We start from the raw sequence: 27806 nt of genomic DNA on the forward strand, positions 1-27806 counted from the left end.
GCTGTGCCCTGTAGTTGTGGTTTGTTCTTAACTGCAGAATTTCACTGTGAGACTCCACCTGAATTTATTCATCCACTTTAGTATCCCTGAGTATGTGGATTGTTTCCACAGTTTGATGATGATGAAAATTCTCGACCATGCCTTTTGATCAGCATACAGACATATCTCTCTTCAGTATGAACCTGGGGGTAGAATGGAGGCAGCCTGGCGTACACATACGTGTTCGGATTCGGTTACGTACCGCTACACGGGATCCCGGAGTGACTATATGTACTATGTTCTGCTTCTGGTTGCAGTCTGTCAGGGTTTCCTGGGTTTTTTTATGGGGTAATGTACATGCCATAAAATCCAGCGGCTATAAGTGTACAATTCAATAATTTTTACTAAATGTATAGCTACAGTTATGTAGCTATGTAATCCAGTTTTAGAACATTTTCATCACCCCAAAAAGTTCCTTCACAACCCTTTGCAGTCACTTCTTTCTCCTATCCCCAACTTGAAGCAACCTCTTTCTGATCTGCTTTTATCATTCACTTACTTGGCATTAGGATTTTAAAATTTATCCATGTTATAGCATGTGTCATGGGCTCATTCCTTTTTATCACTCAGTAACAATAAAACCTATTTGTTTTTTTTGTTTTTAATAACAGCTTTATTGAGATTTAATTTACATATTATATTCGGGGGGGGTTGTTGTTTTGTTTTATTTTTTTTAAATCTTTATTTGTTTTTGAGACAGGGAGAGACAGAGCATGAGTGGGAAAGGAGAGAGAGAGAGGGAGACACAGAATCCGAAGCAGGCTCTGGGCTCTGAGCTGTCAGCACAGAGCCCGACGTGGGGCTCAAACTCATGAAGCATGAGGTCATGACCTGAGCCAGCTGAGGCCGACTGAGCCACCCAGGCGCCCCTAACATTCATTTTTTTAAAGTGTGCACTTCATGTAAAAGCTGAGCCTGAGTGGCTCAGTCAGTTAAGCTTCTGACTCTTGATTTCTGCTCAGGTCATGATCTTATGGTTCATGAGTTTAAGCCCCCTGTTGTGCTCCATGCTGACAGCGCTGTGCCTGCTTGGAATTCTTCCTTCTCTCTCTGCCCTTCTCCCACTTGCACATGCGTTTTCTGTCTCTCACACACACTCTATCTCTCTTTCTCAAAATAAATGAACTTAAAAAAAAATTAAAGTGTGCCCTTCATTGGTTTTTAGTATATTCACAGAGTTGTGCAGTCGTCACTACTATCTACTTCCAGAACATTATTATCACCCCCCAAAAGAAACTCCATACCCAGTAGCAGTCACTCCTTCTTCCCTTTCTTTCTCCTGCCCCTCCCGCTTTCCCAGCACATGCAACCACTGATGTGCTTTCTGTCTCTATGGATTTGCCTGTTCTAAATATTTCATACAAACGCAATCATACAATATATGGTTTTTTGTCTCGGGCTTCTTTTGAATGTTTTTTTTTTTTAATTTTTTTAACGTTTATTTTTGAGAGACAGAGACAGAGCGTGAGTAAGGGAAGAGCAGAGAGAGAGGAAGACACAGAATCTGAAGCAGGCTCCAGGCTCTGAGCTGTCAGCACAAAGCCTGATGCAGGGCTCTTACTCGCGAACTGTGAGATCATGACCTGAGCCAAAGTCAGACACTTAACCAACTAAACCACCCAGGCGCCCCTATCTCAGGCTTCTTTTAGCATAATAGTTCAGCTTACTATTTTCCAGGTTCATCCATGGTGGAATATGTATCAGAATTTTCCATTTTATGGCCAAATAATACATCATTATACGGATATACCACATTTTGTTTACCTGCTGATCAGTTGATAGATGTTTGAATTTTTTTCTACTTTTTGGCCGTTGTCGGTAATGCTGCTGTGCACGTTCATGTTCAGGTTCTTGTGTGGACGTGTGTTTTCAGTTCTCTTGGGTATATACCCTGGAGTAGGTAGCGGAGTCATATGGTAACTCCAGTTTTCAAGTTTGGAGGAACTGCGAACCGATTTTCCAAATCCAGTGCACCAGTTTGCATTCCCATCCGCAGTGTATGGGATTTCTGCACATCCTCACCAACAGGTGCTATGTGTCTTTTTTTACATTAGCCATCCCAGTGGATGTGAGGTAGTGTTGATTTGCATTTCCCCAGTGACTATTGACGTCCCTGTTTGTTTTTAAATGCACATTTCATGGAATCGTAGTCTACATAACCAAATGCTCCTCCTTTTTTGTCCCCAAGAAAATTCACCTAATTCCATGGACTATGGGCCGAAAGCCAGGCACAAATACTGGCCATCAGTAGGCAGCCTAGAGGACTTAGATTGACCTTAGACCTTTGACATGTATGCAGTAAAGAGTCCCAGTACACAGGCAGAGTCCCTTTCTCTTCTCTAGTCTTCTGCAAAAAAGATTCAAAAAGAGACGGATGGTGTTCTGTAACCTTCTGGTAATTAAAAAAATAAATAAATAAAGCCTGTCTGATTGGCATTCTCTATCTAATCACTATTGGAAACTTCCAATGCCTAAGAGAGCTACAGTGTTGATTACGGAGCTGTGCGTTTATTGTGCTGTTATTACAGAAGAAGGGAAAATAAATTAATTACAGAAGGGAAGGGTCAGTAAGCTTTCTTTGTTAAGGACCGGATAGAGCCCATTTACTCAGCTCTGCCTCTCTGGCATGAAGACACCCATGGCCAATATGCAAATGAATGGGTGTAGAAAATGTCTTCCCAAAACATCTTGTTCACGAGAATAGGCAGCAGGCCAGATTTTTTTTTAATTTTTTTTAATGTTTATTTATTTTTGAGAGACAGAGAGACAGAGTGTGAGTAGGGGAGGGGCAGAGAGGGACATACAGAATCGGAAGCAGGCTCCCGGCTCTGAACTGTCAGCACAGAGCCTGACACGGTACTTGAACTCACGAACCATGAGATCACGACCTGAGCCAAAGTCAGATGCTTAACTGACTGAGCCACTCAGGCATCCCGGCAGCAGACCAGATTTACCAACTGGTGCTCTAGAGGATGGCTCAAACTAAGGTGGAAAAACTCACTCACAGGCTTAGTTTGACGTAAATATTTTCTGTCTTAAAGATGGCTGTGACCATGATCGTGAGGCATTGGTTGGTTCTATTTTCCCATTCCACTGCGAGACCTTAGGGCCAATTAGATATTTATTGACTCAGTGACCAACCACTTACCAAGTCACCTTAACACCTGGTCATCTTTCACGGCCACGATGTAAGAGAACCTTAGTGAACTGATTATAGCCCTGTACCTCCCTCATTCCCCTGGCTGTGATCATTACCTGGTGTTCATTGAGCAGCACCGTGAGGAGTGCCTGAGTTAATGCGTCCCCATCATGCCCTGCTGTCAGGATGATTGGACATACTGGAACAGAGAAAACAGAATCAAGCTTTTCAGTGCCAGCACTAGACGCATGGCCATGTACAACACCAAAGGAAAGGAGGAAAAGTCATCTCAATATTGTATTGTTGCTGAAGAAAGACTTATAATGGATGTCATCCATAAAAAATATAAAGCTTTAAGTTCCAGTAAATGGAAACAATATTTAGGCTTGGTGGATTGTTCAAGGGACATCCAATTCTCCACTCTGCCCTTTGTCGGTAAATAACTTGGACGGACTTTAGGATTTAATGGGCTGTCATTTCAGTTATTCTGCAGCACATCCCAGACACATGGAAGAACATTCGGTGATTAAGTGCTGAATACTATCTATTGTGAAGACTTTTGGAACAGTGAACGGAGGAAAAATAACTTTCCTTCCAACAACATGAAACATATGGTTTATTAATTTAACGAAACCTGTTCAAACCACAGTGGAATCAAAACCACTTGATCTGATAATTTGATTTGATGGCTTAATTAAAGTGACACTGCCTAATGTAATAAAAGCAAAGGAAATGGTGAGGGCACTGGACTGCCTGTGTGCCCTCCAGTCTCCTGAGCTGATGCCATGTTTTTTGAAGAATGGTCTTTGCTTCTCCTGATGGAGGGATCTCTTTTTTAGCTACATTTTCAATGGTAAAGATTGCTTCCTGTTTTGGTCAAAAGCAGTTTTTAAGAACATATACGACTTTGTGAGAATGTCTCAGTAAGTAGCGTATTTTAAATCCGAATACGTTGAGAAAGAGCATCACATTACCCACCCAAATTAGCAAACAAAGAAGTAAAGTTTGACATTGAAAATTGTGGGGTTTTTTGCTATTTTGGGAGAAAATATTAATATTGTTCTATTTTCAGTTTAAGCATTTCTACATACCAAATTAATGAGCTTGAATTACTTTATCTTATTAAAAGAAGCTCTGACACGGGCATTCAATTCCTTTGTACGCAGCTGTCCTCCCAGAAACTGTTCCAAAAAGTTATCTTGTTACTTCCAGAAATTTCCAGCGCAGAAAAGTGCTAAGAAAAACACGTTTTTAACACTTTAAAAAATGGAGTGTTTTTAACCTCCTTCTTTTAAAAATAACTATCATTAACCATTACTTTTTAACCTGAGAAGTGATTAAAAAAGAAGGCAAAAAAGTAGGGCTGTTTTTAGGATTCTCTAGCATCCGAGGTTCTCATACTTTTGAAGGTCATGCCCATGCTGTCTCAGACATTTTTATACACTTGGGCATCCCATGATTACTGTCACTTTATGTAAATATGTAAAGGGTTGGTACCAGTTGCCTTTGATTGGTTGACATGAAGTTGATGTTCGTAGCCATTTAATGTAGCATTGACTATTTTTGCTTAGTAGCCAGTGAATTTCTTTCCATATGTTAGCCATCTTCATCCACCTTTGGGGAGCTTATTGACTCTAGAAGCCAAGTGCCAGAAGCACCTGTGGTCAAGCAGGCTATGTGGGTTTCTTTTAATGTTCATTTATTATTTATTTTTGAGAGAGAGAGAGCATGTGCACACTCATGCGTGTGCATGAGCAGAAGAGGGGCAGAAAGAGAGGGAGAGAGAAAATCCCAAGCAGACTCTATGCTGTCAGCACAGAGCCCGACACAGGGCTTGAACCCACAAAACCTTGAGATCATGACCTGAGCCGAAATCAAGAGTCAGGCGCTTAACCCAATGAGCCCCCCAGCTGCCCCAATATGTGGGGGTTTTTATGTGCCAAATGTTAGGCTGGCTTCTTCCATTCATATGTTGTTTTAATCCTGAAAACAGTCTCGGCCACTTTTTATTTCACTTTTCATTTATCAAATATTCGTTGATCGTGTACAATGAACAAGTTCTAGGCACTAGAAATAAAGGTAACAAGGGAGAAGAGTCCCTCATCATGGAGCTTATGTTTTAATGTGGAGAGAGAAATAAACAAGTCAGCTGACAATGACAAAGCTTCAGTGTTCTGAGGATCAAATTAGGTAGTATTCTAAGAGTAGTAGAGTGTGGGGAGGCAGTGGGGATGAGATCTTCCCTGGGTAGGACACAAGGTGATAAGGAGCCAATCCTGCAAAATTCTCAGAGGGAAAGGTCATTTGTGAAGGCTCTGAGACATGGGAACCAGCATGGAGAGATGGGCAAGGGTCAAGTCTGGAAAAGACTTCTCTTGGTATTCTTATGGCAGTGGGAAGCCTTTGGAGAGTTTGAAGAAGGGCTGTGGAATGATCCGAACAGGTTTTTAAGCCTGTCTCTCTGCTATGTGAAAAATGGTTGCAGAAGGCTTAGGATATAACTTGTAAGACCAAGAGGTGACAAATAGACATATTCCCTGCAGGATAACCGTGGTTGCGTGATGGTGATCCTGGTAGAGGTAGAAGTGATCCATTGGGAATGGATTTTGGAGTAGAGCCTCTGAGAGTTAATAATCGTTAGGATGGAGATTGGGTGGGGGTGAGCAAAAAAGAGAAACACACTCTTGTGTGTTTTAACACATGTGAGGGTTCTGAGACTCAGAGCAAGGAAGCATCCAGAGCCTCTCAGCCAGGAAGTGGGAGAGCTGAGATGCGAACCATGATTTTCATATGTCCAAATGCAGCAGTCTTTTCCGCAAGGGATTTCCAGCTTCAAAATGAATCTACAAGCAGTGGCCTCTTTGTTTTAAATGTCATGAGGTGGCTTGAAAACAGTGTATTACTCCCTCTCTGAACAAAAGAGCTTCAAAAATAAACATTCTTGTGGGGATTGGATATTCTTCTTAAACATCGGGTTTATCATCCTAAAAGAAATCACTGGGCTCTGTCTGTATCTGCTTTGCTTGTTTTGGTGGGTTTTCTTTGGTGTTTAGGGCATAGGCTACTGAGGCTTTGATCAGAGGGTTATTCCCTGGGTGGGTCAGTACACCCACTTGATCTGGATGCTGGGGCCTCCTAGGCCGAGGGTGTTGTGCATCCTTGGATCAACAGAGCCTGACACAGTACCTAGGACATAGTGGGTGGATAGTCGTCTTTCGCTCATGACAGGAATGAATGAATGAATGAGACAATATAAAGTGATGGGTAAAAGTATAGATTTTGGAGTTCAGCAAACCTGGACTCAAAACCATTTACTCTTGTGCATGCTTGCTCAAGTTAATACCCAAGTCTTGGCTTCTTCTTCTGTAAAATAGAAATAATAATCATAACCCCCTCCTTGGCTTTGACCTTTAAAATGAAATAATTTAGGGAACAAAGAGTATAGAGCCTGCAGTGGAAGGTTCTCTGCAAATAATTATACTTTCTTGTCTGTAGGTCAGCAGTGGCTTTGGATGCTCAGGACAAACTATTATATGTGACATGATCACCGGAGAACACATTTCAAAATAAGGGGACCAGGCTCTCTTCCTGGTACAAATGCAAACCCAGGCTGCCAGAATGTCTTCACACCTTTCCAGTGAAATCCACAATCCTTACACGGTGCCTGTCCAGGCCCCCTCCCCAGCCCCATCTTGCACTTTATTTCCCTTGGCGTCTTGAATATCAGTTCACCTCCACACCCAGTCCCAACAGCCTGTACCCTTTGCCTCACCTCTCTACCTAATCCACCCCTCCTCAGCCTCCATAGCCCAGCTCTAGGGTACCTTCCCCATGGAAGTTTCCTGACTGCCTTGGTCCAGCTGCTTGTAACAGGGTGTCAGTCCCTTTGTCTTTCACACTTATCTCAGTTGGAGTTTTACATTAAGTTGTATGTTTCTCCCCCTAATGTCTAGCTCTTTTTACTTCTTTTTTGCTAGAGAGGGTGCAGTGCTCACTGTTGGCTCCTCAATCAGTATTTAACTAGATGGGTGAATGGATGGAAGATTGGATGGGAGGGGGGGTGGGAGAATGGATGAATGGGTGGATGGATGGGAGGAAGGGTGGGAGGATGGATGAATGAATGGGAGGATGGATGAATGGGATGCGAGAGAGGGTGGATGGATGCAAGAATGGATGGGAAGGAGGGGCGCCTGGGTGGCGCAGTCGGTTGAGCGTCCGACTTCAGCCAGGTCACGATCTCGCGGTCCGTGAGTTCGAGCCCCGCGTCAGGCTCTGGGCTGATGGCTCGGAGCCTGGAGCCTGTTTCCGATTCTGTGTCTCCCTCTCTCTCTGCCCCTCCCCCGTTCATGCTCTGTCTCTCTCTGTCCCAAAAATAAATAAAAAACGTTGAAAAAAAAAATTAAAAAAAAAAAAAAAAAAGAATGGATGGGAAGGAGGGTAGGAGGATAGAGGGATGGATGGATGGATGGATGGATGGATGGATGGATGGGAAGGAGGGAAGGATGATTAAATGGACTAAGCTAATCCATACATGCCAGGTGGCCAGGAATTAAAGGATTCTTACCACAGGGGTTGGTACAGTTGGGGCATTTATGATCTAGGCCAGGCTAGGTCCTCTAATAGGAGGAGCATTGCTAGACATTGACATTTGATGTAGGATTCCACACCACCCCCCCCACACAGGCCCTGAAATCAGAGAGGCCCCTCAGATTTGGGAAGCCATCTCCTGCTTTGACCATAAACTATTTAGATGGAAGTGTTCATCTCAACAAAACATGGACAGAGGGCTTTCCTCTCCGTCCCAAGAAACAAGCACTCTACCCACACCTAAAAGCAGAGAACGGTGGCACTTAACATGGCAGGCACTTGTGTCAAGATGCTTCCAGGCACAACTGCTGTTATGGCTTGAGAGCTAGTGAGCGGATACTGGTAACAGACACCAGGGGCTGTCTGTCGTTTTCACACTTTATAAATATTACCTAATTACTTAATCCTCTCTGTTTCCAGGCAGATAGGCATAGTTTGATCTTAAAGGCCAACTTAGCAACCCTCCTACAGCTTCAGCTTTTCTTTGCTCCCTAGAAAAATCTTCCCTGACATTGTGTTTATTTGTGTGGACACTGTGGAGCTTGTGAACAGTAATCTGGAAATTAATAAAGGCCACCAGCATCCTTCCTCCCAGAGCAACAAGCTTCCCCTTTCTGTCGCTAACTAGCATTCACAGCCCGTGAAGCATGAGGCTCCGAGGTGTTTGCGAGCATCTCCGTGGAGTCACAGAAGGAATGTAGTGGGGAGACAGACTTTCTTCCCCATCCTTCCCACTGACTATTCCACAAACAAACATGCTTTAGTTGAGGTTGCTTCTTCTCAGGTACAAGGAACGTGGGCAGAACCCTTGGATTTCTCAGGGTGTAAGAAACCTCTCACCTCACCAGTCCCTGGGGCCTGATAATGGAAGATATCTGTAAAGGCACAGTAGTGAGAGGCTTCCTGTGGAGGCGTCTTTTTCTGTTACCTTCCTGGCATAGCCAGTGGTCCTTCTGGCTGTGGGCTTTACTCCTGGGCCCTCTCTTGACTGGCTTTGTGATTCCAAAGCAATGGTCTGAGCAGTTGTAATGAGCGTCTTGGCTGTGCCATTTCAAATCTGTGTCTGTGATGAAAACGTGCTACCTACACATCTGACACTAAATGTTAATAGGTATCATCGAGTGTGTGGAGCCCTGTGGTTTCTATGCTTATGGGCTGGCGTCAGCAAAGCCTTCTCGGTAAGGAGTGTACCGATCACTTAAAACTGTTGGTTTCCGCAACCAGCTAGAAGCCCGGTCTCCTCAGGGCATGTGGATCCTTACGCCAAGGGCAGCCAAGAGACCGCGTAGCTTAGTCCTTCCTGTGTGTTGAAGAGGTCATTTCCCCGTGGGGTGCTACCTGTTCATAGCCTGGTCTGTCTCTCCTTGCAAGTGGCAGGCTCCCTGTTCTCCTCTTGGGTCCTCTTGGCCAGGCCCACCAGTGGCTACTTGAGGCCAGTGCCCAGGTCTGGGAGCCCCTGGTGCCATCCCACAGAGGACCGTCCTAACCACATGGCCAGTTGGTGCAGATGCCACATCTGGGGTTTGAAATGAGGTGGAGCTCATGCCCGGAGCCAGAACTGAGCTCAAATAAGAGAAACAGATGCCAAGGAAGAGTCAGAGATTTAAAGCGTCGGAAATCAACGAGGCCATAACAGCATTTCAGTGATAGGAAGTAGGAGGCCAGGCCAGAGAAAACCCAGCTCCAATACTTTTGTTCCCCCTAGAGCTGCACGCTGGTAATCTGGTGCACACCTCCATCGGGAGCCCAGGACTAGAGCAGGGCAGAGGGAGGAGCGAGAGTTAAGTGGTACTGTGTGGAAAGGATGCTGTGCTCAATTCAAGTGGGACAGGTCCACTTTGCCCTTTTGGCAGGAAATCACAGCGTCTTACACTTGAAAGGGAGGGAAGTACCTGGAGTCTGGTCTCCCACCCAGTGTCTGAGAAGCTGCTGTTGTCAAGTGGAGCTGGGAATGTGCATCATTCTGAACTTTGCCACCTCCCTTAGCGCCAAGCTGAACAATGCTTTTTCCTGCATAGGACATGGACACCTCCCATGGCCTTTAAACTCTCAGAGGAAGAGGGATATCACATAGGAAAAAAGACTCCGAGGAGGTGGGAGAGGTCGGGAACAGCATAATATGGGAAAGTCAAAACTGCGTGCTTGGAGGACTGGAGAATTGAATTTCTCCTTCTGCCTTCCGGAACACTGGCTGCTGCCGTTGTATTTTGAGTGTGTGGCTCTGTTACATGCACAGCAGAGACAAGCTGATGGGATAAGAATGCTTGCGAATTTGCTGTCTTCCACGGTAGTTCTGCCTAATACTCAGTTGGTGGCTGAGAAACTGACTTGCATACCAGGGCTCGTTCATGGGAACGGAGGGGATGCCATTGGGTGGTGTGGAAAAGAATTCCACAGATACAATAGAAAAATTTGTTCTCCCTCCTGCTTAGGGGAAACCCAGTTCTCTATCTCGTGTGTGTGTGTGTGTGTGTGTGTGTGTGTGTGTGTGTGCCTCTTACTTTTACACAGAATACCTTACTTTGGGCACTTCTGGTCACCAAATGTGGGGTGGCTTTTCCCCAATCAGTCAATTCTGCGACACCAGCTAGATGTCCTACAAACTTAACTCGGTTCTGATGCTGTCTACCTGGAGATACACTGTCAGATCCCACAGATTGAGGGCTCAGTCCCAAAAGATATACATACCCCACTTCAGATGCCAGTCACAAGTAGTAGATCCCCAGGTTACCCACGGCTTCTGTCCAACTTGGCTTCAAATCACAGGTTCCTACTACCCCCTCTTTGGTTTGATTGATTTGCTAGAGTGCCTCACTAGGGGAAACACATAATTATGCTTACCAATTTATGAAAGCATGTGATAAAGGATACAGATGAGCAGCCAGATGAAGAGATACATAGGGTGAGGCCTGGGAGGGTCCCCAGTGGAGGAGTTTCTATCCCAGTGGAGTTAGGAGCATGTTATCACTTAGATGTTTACAAGAGTATCAGGAGCCCTCTGTCAGGGGTGAGGTCAGAAACAAACGTTAGAACAAGAGATCCTCTCAGTGCTCTTACCACTTGGAAAGTTGCAAGGGTTTTAGGAGCTCTGTGTCAGGAACCAGGGGTAGAGACGAATGGACATGTTTTCTGTTATCTCGCAACAGGTTACTGTTTGCTTTAGTTAAGACACCATAGAATGTCGGGGCCACTGTGCCCCAGAGTCTCTCACCTCATAAGAAAGTGGCCGTCCAGCAGAGTCTGGCCTCTAGTGAGACCCACCCAGGGGTGAACTCTGGCTCCAACACTACTAGCTTTGAGACCTGGTCTTGGACCATTCTCCTCATCCCCTACTTGCCAGCCATACTAGTTTTCTTTCCAATTTTCCAACTGCAGGGCCTTTGCACAAGCTGTGTTTATTTTTTTCTGTTTGACGTATCTATGCCTCCTTCCTTCCTGTTCACTTTATAAACCCTACTCTTGTTCAGATTTCAGTCCAAACATCACTCTTCTCAGTAAATCTTTGCTAACCCATCCCCCAAACCTGGGTCAGGGTCCCTTATTAAATCTTTGTACAGAATAATATTTTTGTAATTACGTTTAACCTGTGAATGCCATGGACCCCTTCAGCCATCTGGTGAATCCCATAGACTTCTTCTCATATTGATGGTTTTTAGATGCATAAAATAAAGTAAAATAGATTACCAAGGAAGCCAATTATCCTCAGATATTATCAAAAAAAATTTAATTATAATATAGTAATTTATCTGCTTCTTGATGAAGGCATTAAATTATAAAATCTAGCAGCAGGTCTATCTAATAACCATTGTAATTTTGAAATAATAATGAGCATGAGGAAGATTTGAGATATTGGCAACAACTGTAATCTAGCAGAAATAGATCTGTGATTTCTATTGGTGATGTCCCCCAGGTCCTGCTAATTACTACTACTACTATACTTTGTTGCCAGCATTTGAAATGGAAGGAAATGCTAAATTTTAGATAGAGATCAGTGAAAATAAAAGTATATTTTTTCCCATCCAAGTTCACAGATTTCTGTGCATTCTATCTAGAGCCACTAAGAAGCCCTAAATTAAGAACTCTCTTTTAGGGGGATTAAGTGGTTGATGTGTTTCTCCCTCTGGGATGTAATCTCCAGGAGGTCAAGGACCATGTCCACTTGTGTTCACCTCTATCCCTAGTTCCTGGTCAGTGTCCTGGTACATAATAGGTGCTCAGTAAATATTTAACAGTAGTGATTTCTTATAGCACACTTTCTATACATCAGTCAGCACGTGCTTGTGCATTTCCCGCACTTACCCAAAAGCTTCACCATGTGTTACCCAAGACTATACAGCTGGTCTGTCTAGAACCAAAGCAGTCTGCCTCCAAAGTGAAAAAGTGAATGGATGACCATTTTGGATCTCTGATTCTAAAACAGGGGTAACATGGGGCACCTGGGTGGCTCAGTCGGTTGAGCATCTGACTTCGGCCCAGGTCATGATCTCACAGCTCATGAGTTCGAGCCCCCTGTCGGGCTCTGTGTTAACAAGCACAGAGCCTGGAGCCTGCTTCGGATTCTGTGTCTCCCTCTCTCTCTGCCCCTCCCCTGCTCATGCTCTGTCTCTCTCTCTCTCGCACACACAAATAAATAAACAGAAAATAAAATAAAACAAAACAGGGGTGTAACGATGGAGCCAGTTAGCCAATTCTAACAATAGAATTACAGAGAGGATTTCATGACATGATTTGTGAAATATGCTAACTCAGCCCAGCGCCAGGATCATCAGATAGGACTTGTTATACTGCAATGGCAGTACCGAAACGCACAGAGTAAAGACCCTGGTGGTGGACACCTTGCACCACCCCACATAGTTCCAGCATCCCCATGATGGTTTGGGGGACCACAAATGTAGGCTGCATTTCTGGTAGGGAGAGTGGGGATTGGGCTCCATCCATCCATTCATCCATTCTCCAAGGAGTTGGAAGCTGCTCTGGAGCTTGTCAAGAGACCCTACACTCTCATGTGTCATTGAGAACAAGGAAGGGAGGGGAGGGGGAGTGGAGGAGGAAGTCACAGCCCTGAGGCTGCAGTAGCCACGAGTTGTGCCTGTGTGCGACCGGTTTCACCTTTTAAGCCTTGAATAGCCCTCCTGACTTTTTACTACCATCTCGTAGAAGAGAGAGCCGATGTGGGAGGTGTCTGTGGATAGGACGTACATGACCTTCCTGTTGCTCACCCACTCTGGTTTGGAATCAGACAGACTGGGTTCCAGTTCTCAACCCTCCTCCCTCTCTGTGGCGTTGGCCCATCCTGGTGACTTGGTGTCTCTGGACCCCGTGTCCTCATTCATCTTTAATGGGGAGAATAATTGAACCCACCTCTTGGATTCAGTTACGCATGCATGGGTTATCAAGATGAAGGCATGGAGCCTGGCCCTCGCATGTGCTTGGCAGCCGGCAGCTCCAAATGGACATTATTCGGATGCCATAAAACCCAAAAATGCCAGAGCTAGGGCTCTGCTTTAATTTCATCCTTCCCGGTTCTGCCACTTTGGCCAAACAGTTTCTCATTCATAAGCCCTTGGTGAGGGCGGGGGAGGTGACACCCCCAGAGCACCAAGATACTGTGTTTGAAGTCCTACATAGCCTGCTTTGGGGGATTTGTGTTTACCTAGACCTCTTTGATTCAACCCTTCAAAAAGAAAACTCCTTCCCTGAGGCCATTTCTTTGGAAATTTCCCCTAAAGGACTCCATATTCAAGGGTTCTTGAGCTGGGCTGGGGCGATAAAGAAATGACAGGCGCTTAAGCTGTCAGAGGCGAGGCTCCATGGCTCTGTGCCACTTGAGTGAGTCCCTTCTGCTCAAGAGGACATCGTACTACTGTCCGCTGTCCCTGCCTGGCAGGTCCCTGGGGCAGGGATCTTTAGACCCTGTGATCCTCAGCCAGTTTGGGCTAAGCTGGTACCACCCTGTGTGGTAGAGGATGCCACAGAGTCCCCCTGCCTCAGCCCCCGGCCCCAGGCAGCTGTTTCATTTCTGTTGAAAACATCAAATAGTGAATCTGTACCACATTGCTGCGTTTTGAGCAGTGCTGCCCCTTTGATTCCTGATCAGTAATAGGCCTATTGCCTCGGGCGTGAAACTCAGGGTGGGGGGGGGTGCAGGGAGGAGATCACTCAATAGTTTCAGGCCCTTGCAAGTTACCACCGACCTCGAAACAGAGCCTGTCACATTAGTTTATCAAACACCCAGAATGCAAAGGGGTGGGGGTGGGAATGGGGGAAACTACCATTTTGTAAGAACCACTGAGAAGATATCCTTGACATTGGTTTAGAATCAGAGGACCTTGGGTGCTCTGCTAAGAAGCCTCTTCGTTATTTAACGAAGTCTGGGATCATAATTAAAGGTGGTTGAGAACGAAGGCAGAAATTCTCAGAGCTGGCACCGAACATCATCCGAGCTGCCTGTGAAAAAGCAATCAGACATAATCAGGCCCCTGAGAAGGGGAAGGGTGATGTCGGGAGCACCTCACAGGGGAATATTTGTTTAGAGAGCCGGGTGTGGTACCTCCCCCATGGTTAACAGGCTTCGATTTTGTGTAAAAGACGACTGGCCGACTCCCTGTGTTAGGTGCAGTTTGCCATGGCCATTGTCAAGGGTGCTGGGCTGGATGCCTGTTGCGTGCCTAGGACGGTGCTCCTGGTGGTCGTTTTAGACCAGGGGAAAACTCACCTGGCCTTGGGGGCCCGGCAGCTGTGGGTGAAGTGAGCTGGGCCAAGGCCGTGGGGAGAGGCAGGGACTAGGGCAAAAGTGAGCATCCACACCCCCACTCTGCAGGGGAGGCTGCTGTGGTCTTCATGTGGATGGAGACTCAATATAAAAATCCAGCTGTGCATGTAAAATAGGCCAATTTTTAAAAATGTTTATTTATTTTTGGGGCGCCTGGGCGGCTCAGTCGGTTAAGCGTCCGACTTCAGCTCAGGTCATGATCTCACGGTTCATGGGTTCGAGCCCCGTGTCGGGTTCTGTGCTGACAGCTCAGAGCCTGGACTCTGCTTCGGATTCTGCATCTCCCTCTCTCTCTGACCCTCCCCCATTCATGCTCTCTCTCTGTCTCAAAAATAAATAAACATTAAAAAAATATTTATTTTTGAGGGGGGCGGGGGACAGAGCATGAGACGGGGAGGGGCAGAGAGAGAGAGGGAGACGCAGAATCCGAAGCAGGCTCCAGGCTCTGAGCTGTCAGCACAGAGCCCGATGCGGGGCTCGAACTCACGGGCCGTGAGATCATGACCTGAGCCAAAGGCAGACGCTGAGCCGGCCGAGCCGCCCAGGCGCCCCAGGGTATGCCAATTTTTAAAGTGCCGTGTGAGCCCAGTACCTTGCCCCTATATTTGCCACTGGTTGTGAGTCTTAGAGATTCCTGCTCAGCCCCAGTAGTCACTATCATCCTCACCCCAACCCCATGAGGAGGGTATTGCCAGGTATTAACGAGAATACCCATTTTTAACGAGAATACTGTGCAGGAGGCTGGCTCCAAAATCTGTGCTTTATTATACCAGCTTTTCCAGAGTGTGCCATACAATTCTATAATGCTCTGTTTTACATTTTGAATTTTCAGGGGTGTTTTTTGGAAAGAAGGGTTTCCATCACTGAAAAACCCAGCAAAAGTTGACAACACAGAGCACAATAATGTGTTGTCTCCTTCCTTGCCTGTTGTTTGGAAGGCACCTGGTCACTCCACCTCCCCAAGCCTCCGAGCGTCCTGGGAGTTTTGTCACCTCTGTAGACTGAACGTTTTTTTTTTTTTTTTGATGGGCAAACATTCCCCCTGCGGAAGGTGTGAGTCTAGGGACAGGGTCTTCCTACGAACTTGAGGCCCTGAAGTGATCCCAGAGATGGATTGTGTGGCACTGATTCTGTACATGGGAACTTTACCAGTGGTCCTGACTGGAGAGCAGAATGCCTTCCTTCATTCTGTGAATGAAATTTGAGGCCCTGCTGAGGGCATTAGTGATGAAGAGCGCAGTCCATGCCCTGGAGGTACTTACAGTCCTGCCACAGGGACGGAGAAGTGGATAGCTGATGGGGACACACGTGATGGGCAAGTTGAAATGGGGAGCAGAGGGGCCCTGGGAGCACAGAGATGTCAGAGGGGAACTGTGAGGTTGGATCAAGACCCTCAGGGAGGCCGGGTGGGGGGCAGAGGGGTTGCTGGCCAGAGAGAAGAGTGGAAGAAAATGGCAGGCATGGCAGGGGTGATGGCACACGGGACATAGACAGCAGAGGAACCCACCCACCCAACATGCCACTCATTCTGGCAGCATTTATTGAGGGCCTGCTCTGTGTCAGGCTCTGTGCTTTGTGAGTTTATGTATTAATTTTGAGAGAGAGAATGCAAGCAGGGGAAGGACAGAGAGAGAGAATCCCAAGCAGGCTGCACACAATTCGTGCAGAGCCCGACGCAGGGCTCGATCCCCCAGGAACCGTGAGATCATGACCTGAGCCGAAATCAAGAGCCAGACATTCAACGGACCGAGCTACCAGGCACCCTGGGTCAAGCTCTGTCTTCACCACCAGGGATAATGCGGCAGACAAGACAGGAAAGATACTAGACTCTTGGAGTTTCCATTCTGGTGGGGAGGTAGATTACTTACCAAAGACATTCAGCAAAGTAAATAATATAATTGCACACAGAAGAGTCTCCACTCTGAGGCCGAGTGGACCTCTCAGGCTGTGTTGAGAGGCGGAATTCAGTGCTAAGAACGCAAGCGTCTTCAGATAAAAGCTTGGCCTTCCTTTATTTTCCAGATCAAGGATCAGCAAACCAGTGACCTACAGGCCAGAACTTGACCACTACCTTTTGTACAACCATGAGTTAGGAATAATTATTTTTTTTTACTTTTGAACAGTTGAAAAAACACCCAAGATTTCCTAACACCTGAAAATCAAATGTGTGAACTATTTTTTTTAAATTTTTTTATTGTTTGTTTATTTATTTATTGGTAAAAAAAAAAGGTGATTTTATTTATTTTTTTCGTATGAAATTTATTGTGAAATTGGTTTCCATACAACACCCAGTGAACTATTTTTAAGTTTAAATAAATTGAATTAAAAATGACTAATATAGACAACTTGGTATCTAAGTAGCTCTGCAGATAAAAAGAAAAGAAAGAAGAAAGTCCTGTGAAATTGGAATGTAGTGTCCAGGAATAAAGGTTTACTGGAGCACAGCCACACTCGTTCCTCTGCATACCGCCTGAGCTGGTTTTGCACTTCAAAGGCTGAGTTTACTATTTGCAACAGAGACTGTGCGGTTGGAAAAGCTGGAAACATTTGCTGTCTGGCCCTTGACCAAAAAAGTTTGCCAACTCCTGTTGTTGGTCCTTCTAGTACTCTGCAAATCTGGCCCAGAAAAACCCTCCCTCTCAGGGCGGTGGTGGAGATAGATGGAGAGAGAAAAATTTTTCTCTGCCTGCTCGTCTCAGGTGGGACAGAGCTCCTCAGCCTGTAAATGCTACTGCATGCTTCAGTATGTAGTCTGGGACAAGAAGGGGACCTCTGGAGGCGCCTCAGTGAGGTTCCATCTGAGTGGGTGGTCTCATTAGAGGTCTGACCTGCCTCCTTTGTGAGCCTCACTCAGTATATTGTCTAGTACATTGTCATATACCTGAAATTGATGTAACATAGTATGTCAGTTACACTCACATAATTTTTTTTTTTTAAGAAGCTCATATTGGACAAAGATTCTCCCTAGTTGTCAACGTGACCCACAGATTCTCCAAAATGGGATGTTAACTGATAATCTCAGCATTTAAAAACTTAAAGTGCTAGTTTCAAATAAAAGGTTTTGACTTTAAGTGTACATACATTTTTTTCTCGTACATTGAGACAGTGGGCTTCTGTACCTCTGCACGTTCATTCAAAACAGTGAAAACCGCAAGCTCTCTTTATTGACAGGGAAATATTTCCATAACTTAGTGGGTTAAACACAACAGCAATGTAACAACTATAATGTAAAACCATATCCCATTTACATCAAATTGCGTGCATGTGCTTTTACATGTGCATGAAGAGACACCGGAATGTGAGATCCCCAGAAAGTTAACAGTGGTTATCTCTAGATTCTGGGATTTGGGGTGATTTTTTTTAGCTTTCTTCTTTTTGTATTACTTGGGTTTCCTTTTAAAAACATTAACATGAATCATCTTAATCAGCAAAGAAAAACTGAGCTATTTTAATTTGAAAGAATAAATAAGAAGAATGGTTGCATCCGCATGTGGGTGATAGAATTATTTATGTGGTTATGATGTAACTCTTGGAGATATATGCATCCCCATACAGCTCACCACTAATTGGAGCAGAGGAGTGATGTCTTCAGAATAAGGGAGTTTAAATAAGAACATGGTAGGAGGTGAGAAGAGATGTAGAAATCAGGAAATTTGACATGGTCATCACTGTAAGATATGGAAGCTTTCCAATATATGAATCTCCTGGGTTCATTATTGGCACCTGGAAAGATGGGGTGTAGATCTTTCCTTGATTCCTCTCTCTCCCCCCTCCCCCGCCCATGCTCTGTCTTGAGAAACTACCAGCCACATAGGCAGTTGGGGTATTTAAAAGCGGTATGTTAGCGCCACCTAGTGTCCTCCTGCTGTCACTGCACCCTAGCGTCTCGCTGCGGGCCTCCCTTTCAGATTGCTTGTTTGATGTTCCTGTGCTGGTGGCATTTGCACGGTAGGCAGCAAGATGCCTCCCGGGGTTCTGAGGGGCAGTGGGAATGCCTCATCAATTTAGCCCTTCCTTCCTGTCTCAGTCGCACAAAGTGAATCTCTCCTGCTGAAGCGTGATTTGGCAGTTGCAGAGCGAAAGGATGCCTCCCTGTCAAAACCAATCTCTGCTTTTCTCCAGCAGCCAGGTCCTTAAAGCTGGGCCCGTGCATCTCTGGCAGGAAAGCCATCCTGCTCCCCTGGGCAGCCTTGGGCTTGGGGCTCTCGGTTGGAAAATAGGGGAGTGTGGCTCGCAGTAGGCTGCTGGCCATGTAATTGTGTCTCTGGGAGATGCCAGAACCAAGCCCTGGAGCCTGACCCATCTCCTCCGGTGTTGCTCACCTCCTGCACCCCAAAGCGGAGTGTGGTCCTCATTGCCCTCCTCTCCCTCACACCCTTCCTAGGCCGGCACCTCACTGGGCCTCTCAGTTTTACCTCTTTGCTCTAGATCCCGCCATTCTTGGATCCTCTCTCTGGTCTGCAAGCCTGGCCACCCACAGCACCTCTTCACTGCCTCCCCCCTTCCCTCCTGGCTCCTCCAGGTTCTTCTACCGGGTGGTGGAAGCTCAAGGGATCTTGAAGAGTGCAAACCTGCTTGCGTCGTTCTCTGGTTTAGATCTCTCTCATTTCCCGGTGCCCATAGGATCAAGACCAGACTTGGCTTCTGGGGTATGAGGTCTTTCCAGCTCCACCAGTTAATGCTTGCCTCTTGCCTAGTTCTCTGTGCCTCCATCCAGCCCCTCAGGCCTTCTCCCTGCTGTGGTCCCTCGACCTGCCCTCCCTCCCTCCCCTTAATCTCCACTTCTCTGTCAGCTCTCAGGCAGATGTACCTCCCTCAAGGGAGTCTCTATCAAAGCCTGGGCCACATCCTCCCATAATATGCTTGGAAAACACTGCGTACTTCTCCTCCTGACCATCCATTCCATCCGGGTGTGTGATAGCAGCTGCACATGTGTCTTTCTTTGATGAATCTCCATCGCCCCCTTTAGACCAGTGGTTTTTAGCTGGGGGCGACTGGCCTTCCAGGGGACATTTGGCATTATCTGAGGACCATCTTGGTTGTCATAACTCGGGAAGGAAGTACCCCCGGCATCTACTGGATGCAGCCAGGGATGCTGCTAAACATCCAACAGTGCACACGACAGCCCCCCAGGAGCAGAGAATTGTCTGGCCCGAGGTCGGTACTGCTGAGGCTCAGAAACCCTGCCGTAGACTCTAAGCCCCACGGAGACAGGAATCATGGCCACTGGAAAGGACCCATTTGAAAACCTAAAATGTTGCACTATTAATGATACTGTAGAACCACCACATCCCTTCAAACCTGCCGGCCACAAGGAGTGAAAAAGAGAAGTAGCCTGACTTTTCCGTATGCCCTGCATCCGTATAAATGCACAGGGTACTGCTGGTCCAGAGGAAACCCATCCCTGTTTTTGTGGCTTTGCTTCAAAATGAGAGTCTCATTTTAAATTATATCGGTTGACACTCTGGTGTATTTACAGTAAAATTTCATCTACAGTTTCACTGTGTCGGGATAGCCCACACATCAGATGGCCTGGCTTCTTCAAAAAAGTCATCAGGAAAAAAGGCCAGGGACTGTAATAGATTTAAAGGGGCTAAAGCATTGTGATAACTAACTGCAGTATGGGATGAGGGGGGGTGGGGAGTGGCTGTAAATTATCATTGGACATGACTGGGGAAATCTGAATATGGACTATATATCAGATAATATTATTGAATTAATGTTTATTTTCTTAAGTTTGATAATGCTGTGACGGTTATTGCCTTAGCTCAGGCTGCTACCACAAACTACCATAGCCTGGGAGGTTTGTCAACCACAGAAATTTTGTTTTCTCACAGTCCCAGAGGCTTGGGACCCTGGGGTAAGGCACCGGCAGATTTGCTGTCTGGTAAGAGCCTGCTTCCTGGTCCGTAAGATGGCTGTCTGCTTGCATGGTGAATGGGTGAGGGGCTGCCTCTGGGGTCTCTTTTATAGAAAAACTAATCCCCTTCATAATGAGGGTTCCATCCTCATGACTCAGTTGCCTTCCAAAGATCCCACCTTCAAATACCGTGACACTGGGGATCAGATTTCAGCATATGAATTCGCAGAGGGGGATGCAAGTGTGCAGTCCAATGCAATTATATAAGAGAATGCCCTTATTCTGAGGAGATGAAGGCCAAAGTATTAAGGAGGGAAGCATCAGCATGTTTGCAACTTGCTTTCAGTGATTTTGCAAGAAAACAATTGTGAGTGTGTGTGTGTGTGTGTGTGTGTGTGTGTGTGTGTGAGGTGCAAAATGTTAGCAGTGGGTGAAACTCGGTAAAAGGAGTACGGATGTTTCCTGTACTACGATGCCAGCTTTTGGGGGTTAGAATCTTTAAGAACTCGGGCACATGGTGGATTCGCGTGTTGTCCCGCGAGCCCCTGAGCTTGGCCGTGTGTTGTCTTCAGTTTGCAGCTCTCCGCCCATCCACATGAAGGTGCAGCCTCTGAACCAGACGGCGCTGCAGGTGTCCTGGAGCCAGCCGGAGACCGTCTACCACCCACCCATCATGAACTACATGATCTCCTACAGCTGGACCAAGAACGAGGACGAGAAGGAGAAGACGTTTACAAAGGACAGCGACAAAGACTTGGTAAAACCTCGCTGTGTTCATAACTGCCCTTGCAGTTACGAGGGGAGCCCCTGCCGCGTCTCTTACCATCCACGCCCTGTACGGCGTGCCTTATCTCTGCCTGCTGAGGGTGCTGTGCTGCGCAACGCAGTGGCTATCCGTGAGAGCCGTGGCCGGGACCACCCCTGGGCTCCTTCCACCCTTCCGCTTCCTGGCTACACCACCGGAAAAAGCTAGGTAGTTTCTTTGTAATCAGGCTCTTCAAAATTGACTGCTTATTCTTACATTATTTCCAAAAAACAACCAGCAGGGGCTTCTGGGTGGCTCAGTCGGTGGAGCGTCCAGCTTCAGCTCAGGTAGCAGTCTCACGGTGGTGAGTTCGAGCCCTACGTCGGGCTCTCTCCTGTCAGCCCAGAACCCTCTTCCAATCTTCTGTCCCCTCTGTCTCTGTGCCCCTCTCCCACTCGTGCGCCCTCTCTCTCTGGCTCTCTTAAAAATAAATACAACATTAAAAAACAAAACAAACAAAAAACCAACCAACAAAAAACCAGAAAGCTTCCATTAAGCCCTTTTTTAAATCTGATGTGGCTATTGTAGATACGAGGTGTGCAAATGTACAACAGGTCCTGGCACATAAGTGCTGGATAAGCCCCAAGCTATTACTATTATAGTTCTTCCTTTTCCTCTTCTCCTCCTCCTCCTCCTCCTCCTCCTCCTCCTCCTCCTTCTCCCCCTCCTCCTCCCCCTCCTCTTCCCCACTAGTACTCTAGTCACCTGCACCGTCAGCTGCCCAGAGTCCCCACCACTCCCTCGGTCACAAATGATCAGCCTCACACATTACCATTTCACACTGGACCCCTGTGACCATGTGATTTTTAACCTGTGTTCTCAGACTCTCAGATACTCTAATATCTGACGTCACTCTGAGCTGTCTGTGCCCAGCCCAGCTTCTCATCCTAACGTTTACGGAAGTGTTTAGAGGCCAACACCCACCGAGGCCCTTCAGAACAGGTGGTTGCAGATGCCATCTTCTTCGCTATGAAAGCAAACCCTCCAGCAAGCACGAAGCTTGAAGTCTTTGCACAGAAACTCAAAGTGACACATTTGGGTTTAAAAGCCTTCCACTTATTGTTAATGAAAAAAAAAGGCTGTGGAATAATGAAACCGTAATTGTATGTGCACATGAAAAATACAGTAGCACCAAGTGGGATTCTTAATGACTGTTATCACTTTTTTTTTTTTTCTTTCCAATACAGAGTCCCCAGGGCCCATTCAATCAGTTACAGAATAATACTTTTCATATTCTTTTAGATGAAGATTCTTTTACTTCATTTCCATTTATATTTTCAATTTCCCCACTAGACATTGTTATCTGGGTCACATTAGGGAATGATGAGCCTCGTGAAATCAGAGGGAAATCTATTGAAAGGCACCCAAGGTTAGGATGTGTTTTAACCTTTCTCTTGTCGCTATTGGAAGTCCGTAAAGGGTTTTTCTCGTTCTCGAGTACAGATGACTTACATTAATCAGCAGAAACTATCTAGGCGCTTACGCGGTTTCTTGTTCTAAGTGGAAAATAATTAAACACACAAAGATAAATAGATACCGGCTGGGAGTGAATTCTAATAAACCCCTGCATAGATGGAGCAAAGATTTCTCTCTGAACAAAGACAGACCACGGGGTCAGAGGTTTAGAGAATGAGGCATTAATTAGTTTATGAGAGAAAGAGAGAGAAAAACCTGCTTTGACAGCAAGTTTTTTTTTTCTTTTTTTAAGCAGAATTTTCTGGGGGTGGTTATTTTCTTTGGGGACACAAAATTAATTTTCTTAATTCCTCAAGAAGTTGAGAGTGCTGATGTAGTGGGACCAAAGCTGTTCTCTACCTTACGGCTACTGGGGTTAGAAACCTAAAAGGAACACTTTTTTTTTTTTAGAATTTTTTAAAATTTATTTATTGTTTATTTATTTATTTTTGAGAAAGAGAGAACACAAGTGATCAAGAGGCAGAGAGAGAGGGACAGAGAGTGAATCCCACGAGGGGCAGAGAGAGAGAGAGAGAGAGAGTGCAGAGCCTGAAGCAGGGCTCAAACTCACAAATCATGAGATCACGACCTGAGCTGAAGTTGGACTCTTAACCGACTGAGCCACCCAGGTGCCCCGAATTCTCTCATTTTCAAAGACTCTTAGAATGAAGCTTTGAGGAACAGGGATTTGGATTTGGCTGGTGGTGCTTGACCAGGGATTGACAAGACGTTCTCTAGAAAGAGCCAGATAGCAAAATGGGGGGGGGGGGGCTCTCCAGGCCATTTGGTCTTTATGGCAGCTACTCAGCTCTGCCGTCGTAGGCTGAAAGCTGCCACAGACAACATGAAAATGAATGGGCATGGCTGTATGCTAATAAAACTTTATTTAAAAAAAGGAAACAGTAGGCAGGATTTGGCCTGTGAGCTGTGGCTTGCTGGGCTCTGTGTTAGACCAGGGGCATTCTTTACGTTATGTGGTGCGGAATGCCTGCGAACAAGGTTTGCATGGCGTGTGTACTACAGGACTCACAAGCATCCTGTGAGGTAGCTACTGCTTTTTGCATTTAACAGTGGAAGGTAGCAGAGGCTGGAAGACATTAAGCAACTGACTTGGAATCACACGGCCAGCGAGTGGTGTGACAGGGGTGGGTCTCGTGTCATCTGGACTCTAATCAAGTGTTCTGACCTAGCCTCATGCCCCATAGTATCCATCCATCAAGTACAACGAGGCCTCTGAACTGCCAAGAAACGTATACGCCAAGATTTTGTTGTTGATATTAAAAGCTCTGCCTGCTTCTGGAAGTTTAGTATACTTGGTAATTCTAGAGTCTGCCTAGGGTAAATAATTACAGTCTATAACTGGACTAAAGGAAAGAATCCCAAGCCTTGTGAGGACGAAGATGGCCGAAGACCTGTTCCAGGCCGGTCAAGGATAAGTCCGGACTGATTTTGTTACATCTGCTATCCTGCACGTTTCAGTGTTGAAAACAGATTCCCAGCCAGTTATTTCGAAACGTTCTTTCCCTTCAAACTGAGCCTTCGGTCAGCAGGGGAGCATCGTGTCTGTCAGGCTTTGCCATGGTACCCAGAAACCTAAAAGGAATGCTTAACATTATTTTAGGTTTGGTTTTAGAAGGTCAGGCGTGTACCAGCCCTCAAAACCAACTCACTGCCTTTTCTTTCTTCACCTGCAGAAAGCCACCATTAGCCACGTGTCACCGGATAGCCTTTACCTGTTCCGCGTCCAAGCCGTCTGTAGGAATGACATGCGCAGTGACTTCAGCCAGACAATGCTCTTTCAAGGTAGGGCCAGTTCCCCTCTTCTCTGGCCCCAAGTGCCCCTGCACCCCTCCTTTGTTATGATTTATCCTTTTTCTTCTTAACGTGCCTGGTCAGAAGAAATAAGCCTGGCCTAAGAATCAACATGGAGTTTTATTTTATTTTTTATTTTTTATTTTATTTTATTTTTTTTTCAACATGGAGTTTTAAATCACGCCTGAAAAGCCTGAGGAATTTAAGCCTTTTAGGTTGGGGGTTTCAGAGGCCAGAAGACGGGGAACAAGAGCAGAGTGTTGATTATTTTGTTTATTATTGTTGTCATATTCCAACTGTGGGGAACCAAGTATTTGGGTAACACTGCATCATCACAAAAATCACATCCTAGTCGTGTTATGGAGTATCGCCTTTGGATTTTTAGCATGATTCACTTAGCTATTCTCTTAAGAACTAGAGCCCAAACATATAGCACACTCCTTTTTTTTTTTTTAAGTTTATTTGTTTTGAGAGAGACAGAGACAGCATGAATAGAGGAGGAGCAGAAAGAGAGGGAGAGAGAGAGACAGACAGAGAGAAGGAGGATCCCAAGCAGGCTCCACACTGGCAGTGCACAGCCTGATGCAGGCCTCAAACCCGTGAAACCGTGAGATTGTGATCTGAGCCAAAACCGAGAGTTGGATGCTTAACTGACTGAGCCACCCAGGCGCTCCTACAGCATGCCCTTCTCGCTTACAAGCCACATAAATGAGCCTTTGCTTGCAGGATCCTTGGGTTTCTGGAGAAATAGCTCTATGCTCCTGCTGAGATAGGGTCTGGTAGAACGTTCCAGAGTCAGGACTAGGGTGAGTCAAAAGAAGCATTTACCTTTGTGCAAAATTTAAGAGTACCAAAAAACTCTGTACTCAAGGTATGTTGTATTTTACCAGAACTTTTTTTCGAAGCAAAATCCGTGCAAAATGTTCGTGGAGAAAATACACAAATTCTAAATAAAGATAGGATCCACTCTGTCTTAACTTGCCCTAACCTAATCCCAGTCCTGGTTCCAGTGAAACTTTATTTCATGACTTTATTTGTTGACTTGGTTTGGGGACGTGCACCAAGACCAACATGGTGGGAGGGACCAGGGCACTGGACCTTGCTGTGCTAGGCTGAGGTCCTCACTGGTAAGGTTCTTCACACCTGGGATCCTCAGTTTTAGAGAAACCTACGCCCCAGGCCAGCGGCTCTTAACTTTTTTGAGTCATGTGTCTGATGAAGTCTTTGGACCCTTCCCGTAGAAAAATCCAGAGTTTTGCGTACAACTTCAGGGACCCCATCAAGCCCGTAGGTCCTGGACCAGCAACATCAATCAGCATCATCTGGAAGCCTGTGAGAAATGCACATTTATGGGCCTCTCCCTGAACAATTGCCTCAGAATCTCTGATGGTGGGGCCAGGAATCTCAGTTCTAAGCGGATGGCCCATCTGGCATGTGCAGTGAAGACTGAGAGGCACTGGTGTAGAGCTGGGGCCCTGGAGTGAGGGCCCCGGCTTTGAGTCCACCTGCCACTCGGTGTTTCTGGAACTCAGAGAATGGTTATTAGCTCCCCCAAGCTGCAGCGTCCCCGTCCGAAAAGCGGCGGTATCGAAGGTACTGACCTCACAGGGACCTTGTGGAATGGCGTACGGTGAAACATGTAAAATAATTAGCAGAGTGCCTGGTACCAACTATAAATATCACCTTAGTACTAGGTTTGATATAAAAAGAAAGGGTGAACTCAGGGTAAGAAACCCTCCAGCTTTAGATTCCCTCTAAGGATCCCTTCTAGCTTTACAGTTTGGCATTTAGCATTTAAATACTCTTTGCTAGTGTTCACATTATGTCATCCTTCCATTTAAACTAATTGAAATGAGCATCGCTGTGTTTTTTTCACGCGACCCCCTGTGCCCTGCGTGTTTTGGCCCCTCTGCCTGTGTTGACGAGGGTCCACAGGCCAGAGCCAGGTCTGTGAGGCCCAGGGGAGAGAGAATAGGAGGCCACAGTGGGAGTTTGCTGAGGCCAGGGCCCTGGAACTTGGGATGCATAAATCATGATTAGGCCTCCCGTGTGCTCCGACCAAGAACCTAGAATCTGCAGAACTGCCTGTCCTGATTAATAGGCCCCTGAGCTTGCTGGCTTCTGTGTGGACTTTGAAAAATTAAATGTTTGTAATGTAATGTAATTCAAAAAGGCCTTGTCAGCTATAAATTCCAAGCATGGAATATTTAACATGTCTGATCACAGAGACTTGTTGGAAATGGCCAATGTCTCCTTTGTCTAGAAAGACTCACTTTGTTCAGAGGTGGACGTGCGTTTCCTCGTTTTCTATATTGTTGCTTGTCCCTATACGTTGACAGAGGGGCGTGGATCCTCCGGGCCTCCCCACAGTGGCTTTTGCGTCTTCCCTAAATTAGGCATCCGGTGAGCAGCGTACGAACTAACTCTTCGGGGAGGCTAGCACACCTCATCTTGAGAGCCAAGGATGCGTTTGTGAGCAGTGGAGCCCAGCGTGCAGAACTGATCAACTGTTAGGACTCAAGTCTTAAAAGGGAGTGGAAAAAAGCTTAAGCAATTTCACAGAGGCCTGGTTCAGAATAATTAGGTTTCCCAGTGATGAAGTTTACATCAGGTTTGGGAGCATGAGGAAGCCATGTTGGAATGTTTAAATTATGGTAAATACACTATTAAGTGTTACATATTTACTTGAGTGTGACCAATATAATAGTAATAATAGCAAGCAGTATCCATGAATGGCTCACAGTTGCAGAGCCTTTTCCCATAAGTTAGTAAGTTATTTCATTTGACCCTATGGCAGTGGCAGCTTGTAAGGTACGTGTTATTTTACTGATGGAGAGATGATGTTCCAGGCAGTCGAGTAACTTGCAGAAAAAAAAACAACAGCAACAAGAAAAAACCACTTGGCCACTAAGCAGTGTCTTGATTTCTTATTCCAAATCCAGATCGTTTATACATAGCAACAGACCACCCCTAAATATTACCCTATGGCCCCTGTAATTCAACAAAAACAGGTGGAAAGATCGATTGCTTCGTGTTCAAAGCCTGTCTGCAGTTCTCAACGGTCATAGAAAATAGTGGTTCTTGAGCTTTTCTCTGAGCCACAGACCCATTAGGCAGCCTGAAGCCAATGGATCCCATCTCACAATCACTTTAGATAAGTAAAATACACAGAAGAGGGAACCAATTATGCTCAAATACAGTTGTCAAAATATTTTAAACAAATTTGGGCATATAGTCATATATGCTTTTTCCTCTTTTTATTAAGGCATCGAAGGACAAGCATTGGGTCGGCTTGCTACCTTGATGTCTGAGTGGTGACAAACATAAATGTTGTGGC

At 45.9% G+C, this 27806-nt stretch overlaps 1 protein-coding gene across 3 annotated transcripts in view; it reads left to right on the top strand.

Moving 5' to 3' along the window:
- Nucleotides 1-27806, top strand: part of PTPRG (protein tyrosine phosphatase receptor type G) — a 709519-nt gene that overhangs the window by 578594 nt on the left and 103119 nt on the right. For all 3 annotated transcript variants that reach the window (XM_049642644.1, XM_049642643.1, XM_049642642.1), the window contains exons 9-10: nucleotides 20970-21154; nucleotides 24352-24460. In XM_049642644.1, the coding sequence (XP_049498601.1) occupies nucleotides 20970-21154; nucleotides 24352-24460 (294 nt within the window). The remainder of the gene's footprint in view (nucleotides 1-20969; nucleotides 21155-24351; nucleotides 24461-27806) is intronic.

This window comes from Panthera uncia, chromosome A2 (assembly GCF_023721935.1).
Source record: "Panthera uncia isolate 11264 chromosome A2, Puncia_PCG_1.0, whole genome shotgun sequence".
NCBI lineage: Eukaryota > Metazoa > Chordata > Mammalia > Carnivora > Felidae > Panthera > Panthera uncia.